Source organism: Neophocaena asiaeorientalis, unplaced genomic scaffold (assembly GCF_003031525.2).
Source record: "Neophocaena asiaeorientalis asiaeorientalis breed wild unplaced genomic scaffold, Neophocaena_asiaeorientalis_V1.1 scaffold385, whole genome shotgun sequence".
Taxonomy (NCBI): domain Eukaryota; kingdom Metazoa; phylum Chordata; class Mammalia; order Artiodactyla; family Phocoenidae; genus Neophocaena; species Neophocaena asiaeorientalis.
The window spans coordinates 929175-941816 of NW_020175013.1; the positions used below are offsets into that span (position 1 = coordinate 929175).

Consider the following 12642-nt stretch of genomic DNA (forward strand, 5'->3'; position numbering starts at 1 on the left):
TTTATGATAAAAACCCTCCAGAAAGGTAGTCATAAAGGGATTTTCCTCAACATAATAAAGGCCATATATGACAAGCCCACAGCCAACATTGTCTTCAATGGTGAAAAACTGAAACCATTTCCACTAAGATCAGGAAGAAGACAAGGTTGCCCACTCTCACCACTCTTATTCAACACAGTTTTGGAAGTTTTAGCCACAGCAATCAGAGAAGAAAAGGAAATAAAAGGAATCCAAGTCGGAAAAGAAGAAGTAAGGCGGTCACTGTTTGCAGATGACATGACACTATACACAGAGAATCCTAAAGATGCTACCAGAAAACTACTAGAGCTAATCAATGAATTTGGTAAAGTAGCAGGATACAAAATTAATGCACAGAAATCTCTGGCATTCCTATACACTAATGATGAAAAATCTGAAAGTGAAATCAAGAAAACACTCCCATTTACCATTGCAACAAAAAGAATAAAATATCTAGGAATGCCACAGAGAACTCCCTACTTATCTGGAGGAAGTAATCACTAATGTATTATGGCCATCACCTGCAACCGATTGCTGTTAAACACGATAACATTTGCACTGCAGTACTGCCTCTAATGAAGTTCCTGTCTGCTCATCTTTCAAGTATGATGCAGACCTACCATTTTGCTTTGGAGTCCCCTAGTAGATTTTTCCTAAAGTGAATATTTATCTCCCAAATTTATTTCAGTTTGTGCTTCATCTTTCTGCACAAGGATACCTAGGCTATAAGCATAATTTAAACCCATCTATATGCCTTTCCCCTCAACTAGGGAACCAACCATGGAACTATGGAAGACACTACTGAAAAGAGAAGTATTTGCAATTTCATGAAATCCTAATTTTTTAAATAAAATATATTTTAGAAATCCTTAGTATAATGATAAAAGGTTACTGTTTTCATTCCTTGGAAAGCTGCTGAAAAATAAGAACAAAAATACGAAACATAGTGTAGTGAGAGAAAACATTTTATATTTTAGAATTCATCTAATTGGGAATTATCTCATTTCCTCATCTTCAAGCCTCCTTCTTACAAAGCTATTTACTAGTGCATTAATATATTTTATATTTGGTACATAGGGTTACATCAGGCCATTTGGTGACTTTTTCAAAAAATGTGAATGGTAATTAGAATGTTTTTTACCATGGTGGGGAAAAAAGAAGAAGCAAGAGGAACAAACGTTGTGCTATACCAGTAAATCTTGGCAAGATTTCCTGTGATGACCCCTCAGGATTGCCCATGTCCATTTCTTACTTTCCAGTATTTTGGTTAACCTCACTGACATTGCTTCTTGGTGGTTCAAAATACACTGTCTCCTTTTCCAAGGGAAAGAAGATAATAATTGCTAACAAAAAGACTTCCAGTCTCCAGCTGCAAAAATCTCTCACTCAGAAATGTATCAACCTTTTAAAACTATTCATTTTACCAAGTCATTATCAAGGCATTTTCCCCCAAGATAGCTGAGGTCAGTGAATGAACAATAAATGGTGTGTACTGTACATTCTGATTCTTCACAGACCAGGTCAGAAGTGACAAATATGCTCTAGTCCTCAAATCCAGGTCATTCAAGATTCCTGATATATCAGAAAAAGCTCCTGCTCTTTTATCCAAATGGGAAAGCTATATGGTATATAAAAGAAATGGTGTTTTGAAACATTTTAATAAATTATTTAACAAAAGATAAATTAGCATTTTAATGTCTATTAAAAGAGATTAAAAAAAGAGAAAGAGGGCTTCCCTGGTGGCGCAGTGGCTGACAGTCCGCCTGCCGATGCAGGGGACACGCGTTCGTGCCCCGGTCCGGGAAGATCCCATATGCCGCGGAGCGGCTGGGCCGGGGAGCCATGGCCGCTGAGCCTGCGCGTCCGGAGCCTGTGCTCCGCAACGGGAGAGGCCACAACAGTGAGAGGCCGGCGTACCGCAAAAAAAAAAAAAAAGAGAAAGATGGTTCTTAGGAATAGTAATAACAACAACAAAAAAATCCAGGTTCTTTAGCTGACAGGGCAAAAGCTAAAAACTCAGCATCTGTTATCTGCCTAGCAATGAATGGAAAAGACCCAAGGACCTGACCGTAGGCAACAATATTTCCCTAGGTCACCTTTTCTGTTGATTACTACCCTGTCTTATAAAAACACGTAATTAAAGCAGCTGCATAGCACAGGGAGATCAGCTCGGTGCTTTGTGACCACCTAGAGAGGTGGGACAGGGAGGGTGTGAGACACAAGAGGGAAGAGATATGGGGACATATGTATAACTGATTCACTTTGTTATAAAGCAGAAACTAACACACCATTGTAAAGCAATTATACTCCAATAAAGATGTTAAACAAAACAAAACAAAAACACGTAATTACAGAGTTAGATGAAAAGCATATAGTCCGGCTCATGCAAAGGGCATTATTGAACATTATTGAAAGTAATGTACGTTTTTCTTTTGCATATTCTTTTACATACCACTCTTCTGTTCTCTGGAAGCATATTTTTCCCTTTGAGGGGGAGGGAAGAATTGTTAGAGCACGAATGCAAAGAAAGGAAAAAGTAGATAATCAGCTTTTGATACCTTAAATACACTGAGTCTACAGAAAAGCAAGTCTTGAAATTTCAGCTTTGTAGAGGAAGACAAGATTTTCCAAATTCTTTTAAGCTGGTTGACATAGCATGAGCCAGATCTGGAGGGCTTAACAATTGAGTTTTGCAATAAGCCAGAAATAGAAGGAACTTGGGATGCAGTGCTACCTCTGAAGGGGAAGGTGGGCGAAGAGGGAAACCAGAAGAACTGAGCATTAGAGATTACTGAAGACAGAAAAGCCTAAATATAGTTAATTGGCAACTCTGTTTCTCCCTCTCCTTTCACTTCCCCATACACTGTGGTGGAAGGTCACGAGGAAGATTATATTAGTTAGAGAGTGCTCCAAAGCTACAAATTCTCTGCGTATCCAAGTTGCAGTATATACACATTCGCTGTGACTCCACTGCAGAAACTATTGGGAGAGGAGATCAATTGTTTGACTCCCTAAGAACTCACAAATACACCCTAACTCACTGGGCTTCAATAAATCTCTGAGTGTCAGGGTAGAATAAAAGTCTGTGTCTCCATATTCTAGAGGAATCAATCCAGCTTCAGACTCTTTTGGTCATTCTGTCCCACAAAGTTTTGAGGACTTTTGACACTGGGGCTGAGTTCCACTCAAGCCCAACATTAATTTTTATATGAAAGCACAGAGATTTTTGGGAGCCCTGTGCCTGAAACCATTCTGCACAGCCTTGCTGCAAGCCCACCCCCAAATCATACTAAGGTTCCATTCACCCATCTCTGCTGGTTACCGAGAAATAGCCTTTCTTTTACACCACTTTAAGGTGCTCAGCATTGCGGTTCTATCCCCTACTCATGAGTTTCTTGCCTGCTTTATTGCTTATTACTCACTGGGGAAGTCACATGGGACCGAAGCAACCAACTTTCGAATAACTAGGACCCAGGTCGGGAATCTGATGATCAGAGATCAGGAACCAAACAGTTTGCCTTGGGGACTCTGGGGTGAGGAAGTGAGGATCTAGCCTTGGGCACCAGAAGGACCAAATGCCCCCACTGTTGTGTAGGGGACTGGGTCCTGGCCAGTCCCACTTTAGTTTATATCGTCATTGGCAAGTGCTTAAAACACCATTTTGGAGAATTTAGGAATGAGTAGCCGAATTCAACCAAATAACCAGATTTTTGAAGAGGTGACCAACAGGTTACCAAATACTTTTAAATACTCCTCTGCCATCCAGTTAGGAGTTGTCTTCACACTGTGGACAACAGCTGAAGTTGAGGTCAATCCTAACCTTGGTTTTCTAACACTCGTTCCATCAAGTTAATTATCTTTCTTTCTTAGACCTTGCTTATTTAAAGCCTTACATTTTGGTACATATCCGCTGCATTGTTTTTAAGAAAATGGGATTTTGTAAATGAGTGGTGGGACAGGGTTACCTTGTTTGGCACGGTTGCTCATTGCACTTGCGAATCTGTGGCTCTGGCTTGGTTAAGTATTTGCATTTCTTATTGTCCACAATGCTGATATTTTTGTTCATGATTTTCGTACAAGACACTGTTGTCTTCCTTTCTCCTGAAAAGAGCAAAGAAACATAAAAAGCAATGTTATTTTAGGCCTCTATGCAATGGACTTATTGCATAGTCTTATATGCATGTTTATTCGAGGTATTCCTAGACTTGTAATTTTCATATTTTAAACAAATTTTTGGTTAGATCAATGAGGATGACATTTTTATAATTTATATAACAAAATGTAACTCTAGGCTTAAGGAAGATAATTTTTTTTCTTGTTAGCAATTAAATGGCAAGTTTTATAATACAAAGGGATTATGGTGCATAAGTTGATAAGACGTCATTTAAAGATCTTTATAAAGGACTGTGCCATCTTTTAGCATTCAGTGATGGAAAGCAGTATTTGTATGAAACCTTTGTGCACATAAACATGCATATAAATGTGTGCACATTTTACCATCTGGCTGTATATACCATCAGGGGGCAAGTTATGGGAAGCAAGCTTCTCTTGAATATAACTCAGACCTATATTGTTGTCACTTCTGGTAAAGACCCCAAGAATTCAAGAAACCCTCATTCCCTAATTATCCTGTTCTCTAAGAAAAGCCATGGGAGTTTTCCCATTTTCCACCAGCTTTCAGAAAACTGGCTTTTCCCCTTTCTCTGTATGCTGTATTCATTTTGCTTAGAGCCCTATAAGCACACTTGCTTGACAACACTTATTATTTCATCTTACACTGAAAAAGCCTACTACATATGTGCTGATTCTGTTTCTCTAAAAAAGTTTAAATATCTATATAGGATTTAATAATTTAATTTAACTTGTTTGACATTATAAAATAATTAAATCAGCCAATAATTTTAAAGCCAGACAGGTCATGAAGGATTAAGAAAAAAAAAAAATCACAAGTCTTTTGGGTCACTATTGAAGGGCCCATTAGTTAGGAGCTTATGACTATCATGCAATGATAATTAGGAAGCTCAGAGCATTCATACTGGTCATGCCTAACAGGACAGCCTGGGCTTGTGGCAGAGAGGTCACTCTGTTCTTTAATTAACAGAGAAGGAGGCTGGCATCAAGAAAGGATGTAGAGAGAGAGAGAGAGAGAGCTACTTTGAATAACTTTTGAGTATCTTTTACTTTGACTTGAGGGGGATTGGGAGAGACAGGGGTAACCAAGTGGAAGGCAAAAGAATAGAAACCGGTTCAGGATCTTTCCTTGATTACCCTCTCAACAACACTGAGCATAGTCCCATGACAACTTGCAGTATAAAAACATGACTATATCTACATACATATGTGGATTAACTAATAATTATATCTGTGGTCACTGCATGTCACGTTATTGAAAACATTTAGATCTTTAGTTCCATCTTCTAGCATAGGCAGCACAATGTTGGCTAAATTATTTTCTATCTGGAGAATCCCAGAGTTCTGGAGCAATGCAATTTTTTCTATGGGAGCTCAAGACAGACAAGAGTGCCAAGCAGGTAAAAGGTCTTTTCCTTCGAGAGGGAAAAGGCATGCCTTCAACCAGGACTCCGTGGCACTCAGTGAAGGGTGCACCAATGGGCCAACAATGGGGAGGGCCTTGAGATGGACATCCAACCATAGATAAGTAAAAGGTACCCCCCAGGTGCTCCTTTCTCCACCGAGAAGTTGCCTTGGAACAAGGCTGCATGACTTGGCAAATGGAGCATGGGCTGGATTGCGGTCCCTGGGGCAAGGACTTTATGTGGAGTGCCAGCTGCCTAACTAATGCAACAGCCACGTCTCAGAGGTCCACTAGCCTGACCTGTGCAGCTCATGCAGTCAGGTAAGCTTATGCTAATGTGTAGAGGAAAGGCAACCTTACAAGCCCCAGGCAAATGTTTAAGGGCTGTCCAGGCTACTCCTTGGTAGGTCAAGAAGGGTGGAGTGAGGCATTAGACTTAATCATAATAGTGTTCAATACCCACCAACTTCAAATAATTTTCAAATAAGCTGCTAGATAAGCAGAAATGACTTATGATGTTAATTTTTCTTCACAGAAGAAACTGGCTTTACTAGGTAGGAGTTACCTAAATGTGAAAATTTGGGAAGTTTTTGGTCAACTTCCACCTAGTTTCCTATGCCTCAGGTGCTCCTATATGACCTTTATGAAATAGGTGTAACACAAATTTTGTATAATGCTAGCATATGTAAGTATTATTTCTACGTGACAATGATGCCTACCTAAAAGTAGGATTAAAATAAATGTTGCTTTTATGAAATATAAATATTAGTTTTAAAATCTAATTTAAAACCTCATAGTTATAAGACACTCTTTTATAGAATAGATGTAGTTGTCTAAACTAATTTAAATTTAATGCTTTTTGCCAACTACAGCACAAAAAGATGACAAACAGACAATATCCAGAGAGCCTTTGCTGAACTTCAGTGTAGCCACAGAACGAGTAACTCAGAGCTAATTACACTGCATTATTTCCTTTACTCAGAAAATATCTAACCTTAGTTATGTTGGCCCAGAGGTAACATATTGAGCTTTTGAAAAAAAATCTTTTAATTACTGATATATCAAAAGAGATACAGGCACTGGCACCATTACAGGGAGCACCTCACTGGTGCTCTAAAAAAGTATGAAGGCATGTGAGTATGAATTGGAACATTTCCATCTACATTGTAGCAAAGACCCTCACATCATAAGTTTTTTGGCAGCTAGAAGAGGGATTAGCCCTACTTTTTAAAAATTTCATTGAACAAAGACAAAAGAATCAAGAAAAGAAATCTAATGCTCAGCTACAGGCACATTATGCCTATGAAAATACAACTAGGATCTTAAAGCCATACAGAAATGTTATTGTTTGATAGTTTTATGTCCCAGCCAACACAGGAAATTTCCATTATAGCATCTAACAGCAGTATTTACAACGTATCCAGTACTGTAGAACTGAGGGATGAACAGAAAGTGATGAAGTAACTGGCCTTCTGCCTGAACCTTGAGTAGCTGCAAGCTGTTGACAGTGTATTATTTGCTTTATGGCAATTAATTTCATCTCTGGGTCATTCCCACTAAATCAGTATTGGGGAAATCTGTTTTGAACATAATTACAAATAAAATACAATAACCATTATATATTCATCTTATTACCATATTTGGGCAAAATCTGAAAAGGAGGGGTAATTTTTATTTACTGATTCTTTCTTTGTTCTCTGAAGACACTGAACAGAGTACATATTATGTTGTGTTCCTTCTTTTCCAATCTCAGTGATAAATTGATTTTTTTTCTATGCTCTGTATTTAACTCATGAAATGGAAATTTTTAATAAAACTATAGTCTACTCAGGTAGATCCCATTTCTAAAACCTGCATCATACATGTAGAAACAATCTGGGGAGTGGGTTCAGTGTTTTAATATGCATAACTGAAATTCTCTGTTTGTTATGGGACATTTCAAACTTTTAAAAAAATTTTTACTTTTTAATTTTGAAATAATTGTATAGTCACATCTACTTGTGAGAAATAATAAAGAGAATCTGAATACCCTTTTCCAGTTCCCCATAGTGGTAATGACTTGCAAAACTAGAGTACAGTATCACAACCAGCACACTGACATAGATATTGTCAAGATGTACAATATTTCCATCACCACAAAAATCCCTCCAGTTACCCTTTTAGAGCCACACCCACTTCCCCTACCATCCACCACTCAGTGAGTCCCGGCAGCTACTAACCTGTTCTCCATTCCTATAATATTTTCAAGAATGTTTTGAAAAGTGTTATATACAGTGTATATACAGTGTATAACTTTTGGGGACTGACTTTTTTACTCTGCATGATCCCCTTGGAGGTACATCTTCATTGTTGTATCAATCATTTATTTCTTTCTACTGCCAACTAGTAACTCCTGCTGTGGATGGACCACAATTTGTACAACAATTCATCCAAATGTCTTACTAAAACTGGGGAAGTCTATAAGAAAGAGACTATATATAGTCATCTGTCTTTACATTCTTCTTTAAAAATTTTTACTTAATTATTTTCTATTGAACTAACAATGACTAGCAAGCAATTGAACCAAAAGTAAAAATACTTTAATGACGAAGAAGGTCTTTTTTCTGAGCACTTCTTAGAGTTACATAATGTCATGTCCTTTAATGTCATGTCATGTCCTTTAATTTTTAGCCATTCTTTTTACATTTCTATAAAACATTTTTTCCCTCAAGGTTTGGGCTTAATATTAAAATGACAATTTCATTTTTTATTTTAATAAAAAATTGTATTTTGTATTGTTCATAACACTCAATAAACAATCCAATGTGATCTTATCATTTCCATACACACAAATATTTTAATGTAATCCCCTAACCTTCAAGTTAAATTTAACTTGAGTGCTAGCATAACACTTAAGTACCTTCACGAATTACCTTCTTTCTACTTTTTTGGTCAAATAATTTCCCACAGCTTGATCCTCATATTTTTCACTCTAGTAATAAACATTCTCACTAACCCCAGGGCCTTTGCAACTATGCATATCCCTGGAAGGCTTTTTACAATTCCCCATATCACTCTGTATGGTGTTTTTTTTATTATCTAACCCCTACTAGGTGGATAGTAAATTTTCTAAAAACAGAAAGTACTCATCTTTGAATCATCCAGCAAAAGTGCAAGTACAGTCAGTATTGGTAAAGGAATCAACAAATGAAATATAAACATGTAATTCAAGCTCAAAGTACTTCCTGCACTAAGAGGTTCATCTCAACACTGTTTCCTAAGATGGTAAAAAATCATTTGCAAACTAAATGAATAATTATGGGAAATAATTATATATGGCAAATCTAATACATGGATTATTATTTAGGTGTTAAATTCAAGTTTATAAAGAGTTTACATTAATATAAACATTCCTATTAATTTAAGTAAAGAAAGCATCAATAGAATACAAAATGGCACTAAATATTACTAAAACAAAATAATGCAGAGAAGAGCAAAAATATATTTTGGTGCGTTTTCTTTGGCTAATAACATTTACTTTGGTACATGCAAAGTGCCTGTGAAAGGGAAAAACAGGAAAAAACCCAGCACCCTTCATAAGATACAGGTATTGGTATACTGAAATACTTCCTCAATTTGGACCCCCAAACTTGGATGCCTCCTGAGAACCTGGTCATGGACAAGGAAAGCCATGTCTAGAAGATATCACAAAACAAGGTTTATAGCATGAGAGTCATAAGCTAGCAGGATTTGGACTAATGTGAAGAATGTGGAATGCTGACTTATTTTCTTCCCCCTTCAAATTGTATCTATTCAGATTTCTTAAAAGCATGTTTAACTCTTCATTTATTTCAAAACACATTATTAAATTTGGGGGCCTTCATTCAAGGTTTTATTTCATTAATTCATCTACTAGATTAAAGTCCTAGAGTAATGCAGTTACTGTATATAGTATGTGGAATGCTGACTCCATAAAAAACCCTCAGATATTATGGAATGATAGATCCCTGATGTCTCTGAAGACCAAGATCATTTCAAACAGTCTTTTATGTCAAAAAAATCCTTTATCCACTGACCCCTACTTCTGAGGTGCCAAAATAAATTTAAAACATCCCTTCAAAGGTTTTTAGATATTTTAGAACACCAATGCAAAGTAAACATTTATTTCACAAATATGTTTTACGATGTTTGAAAATAAAAGGACTAATATCAATGGCCAATGCTGAAGTACAAAATGATATATCCATTCAAATTTTTCTGGAACTATGATTTGAATTTGACAAGATCGTGATGAAAAGTGTACAAGTTAAACTGCTTGAAAAATTTACTTGAGATCACCAGCATTACTAGATATTTTAAAGTAATATTTCTTCTAAAAGAAGAAGTTTTTATATCTTAGGCTTTTGTTATCTTGTAACAACTGGTATTAATAAATTAATAGAAATGCATAATCAGTTAACTCTTATTTGGGTAATTTTAAAACTTAGTTTGAGATACTGATGTAAAAGATATTGATAAAAATTTAGCTACTGGACATTAGGCATTTTTTTAAAATTTCTTTTTCCCACTTATTTCTGGAATGTGATGCCTTAAAATTGTATTCAAAAAAATAACATGTCAAACACTGAAATTTTATACTGCCCTGTGATACTTTATTTGCTCTTTCTTGCTTAATATTTCTGTGAAGTAGAATAGTTCTATTATTCCTCTTTGCTGCTGAAGATAAATTTTACATGAGTCTGTTTCCAATGTTCTGTGCTTTGAACTTACTCTCATCTAATTCATGAATATGCTGAAAGATTACAAAGCTCTTTCTGGCTATAAAATCGACGAAACGGAGTCAGAAATAATGCGATTCTTGAAACCTTGTCCATCCACTTTATTTATGAACTGCAAAGGAAAATAATATCCAAATGCCCAGAAATATTTTGGCATTGAAATGAATATACGTCCTATTAACATAGTCAGAGATAATTGAAAACTTTTGACTAAACACAATGGAACAGATTTGAGAGAGAAGGTTTATTCAAGTGCAAATCATATAGAGGTTGCTTATAATTAGGACTATTTTATAAAATAAGTCATTTGAAATAAAAGTAAGGACATATCTAAATTCTTATTTAACATATTAAATAAAACATCTCTTTGAATCCAAAGAAAATCTATGTAGGGTTCCTTTTTATCCACAGCCTCTCCAGCATTTATTGTTTGTAGATGGGAGTGTAAATGGGGACAGCCCCTATAGAAAACAGTATGGACGTTCCTTAAAAGACTAAAAATAGAACTACCATATGACCCAGCAATCCCTCTACTGGGCATATACCCAGGGAAAACCATAATTCAAAAAGACACATGCACCCCAATGTTCATTGCAGCTCTACTTACAATAGCCAGGACATGGAAGCAACTTAAATGTCCATCAACAGAGGAATGGGTAAAGAAGATGTGGTACATATATGCAGTGGAATATTAGCCATAAAAAGAAACAAAACTGGGTCATTTGTAGAGACGTGGATGGACCTAGAGACTGTCATACAGAGTGAAGTCAGAAAAACAAATATCGTATATTAACGCATATGTGTGGAATCCAGAAAAATGGTATAGATGATCTTATTTGCAAAGTATAAATGAGACACAGACGTAGAGAACGTATGGATACAGAGGGGAAAGGGGGGGTGGGAGGAACTGGGAGATTGGGACTGACACATATACACTATTGATACTATGTATAAAATAGATAACTGATGAGAACATACTGTATAGCACAGGGAACCCCTACTTAATGTACGGTGGGGACCTAAATGGGAAGGAAATTCCAAAAAGAGGGGATATAGGTATACGTACAGCTGAGTCAGTTTTGCTGTACAGTAGAAACTAACAACATTGTAAAGCAACTATACTCCAATAAAAATTAATTAAAAAAAAACAAATAAAACCTATGTAATCTCTAAGGGACATGCTATACATACTTTGTGGAAAAGAATGACACTAAACCCCTGAACTGCTCTTGAAGGAAGTATATAACATGGAGGAAAGAAGACTTAAACTCTGGAGTCCTGGATTCTAATCTTGGCTCCTCCCACATTGGGCCTGTGACCTTGGGAAGTCTCAATCTCTAATGCACTTCACTTTTCTCATGTTAATAATTATGAAGTTATGCTTAAGAATATCTAAAAGCCCTTCTGACCTTGAAACTAAAATAATTTACATTGAACCTCTATTTCTTAAGGCCTGACAATTGACAAAACGTATTCTAGGTTGCAATTAATGTGATTTTGGAAAAAATTTTTAACCCTAAAAATTCACTTGTTCAAACTGAAGACTGACAAGTTCTGTATGTTTACTTCCGGAGCTTTGACTAGACCACAATTATGGCAGAATGAAAAAAAAAAAAGAGTATAATAAAATTCACTGGGCAAACATTTTCCTGTCTAGAGTCTCAGATGTAAACAGATTTTAATGACTGCCTTTCAGTGCAGTAACAGGAACCAGCAACCTTTTCATTGCTCCATTTCCAGATAACCCATCATGGAATGGCGGCTGAGTTATATTAAAGAAGAAAGTTCTAACTCTGTGGATCTTCACTTTAAATGTGTTTGTTTCTATTTGTGTTTTTGTTTTTTTATGGATAGGGGATGTGAATCAGAACCGCTTAAATGAAATGGGCCCTGACATCAGTAAGAAATGGGAGAAGCAGAGGAATAGGAATTTGGGTGTACATGGGGTCATCAGCAGGAGAGGACTGAGGACACAGGATCCCAAGTCACATGGTGATAATGGGACCCCAGGGAAACATGGCCAATGAAAATTTCATTGTGCCAAGGGTGATTGCTACAAGCTTTTAAATTGTGAGTGACTAGAAATCCTTTTGTTATAATTACTCTGTACCCCTGGGAGCAAAGTATGTTCTTTATAATGTCTCCCTTCCCCTGCCCACCATGTTGCCTTTGCTCTGGTGACCCCAGAGCTCCAAGTGCTGCAGCAAAAGCCGTTCCTCCCCAGCCTCCAAACCTCTGGATGTTCCCGGTACCCTTTTCCTCTCTCCTGAGGACACTGTTTCTTGCTTCCTTTACCGCCGCCAGTGGGTGGCCATTTTCTTGCTTACACCC

General features: G+C 36.8%; 1 protein-coding gene across 1 annotated transcript in view; it reads right to left on the reverse strand.

The window, feature by feature from the left end:
* The window catches only part of ADAMTS19 (ADAM metallopeptidase with thrombospondin type 1 motif 19), a 218438-nt gene that overhangs the window by 33619 nt on the left and 172177 nt on the right, over nucleotides 1-12642 (reverse strand). Inside the window, exon 17 of the mRNA XM_024761933.1 lies at nucleotides 3984-4119. Within this exon, the coding sequence (XP_024617701.1) occupies nucleotides 3984-4119 (136 nt within the window). The remainder of the gene's footprint in view (nucleotides 1-3983; nucleotides 4120-12642) is intronic.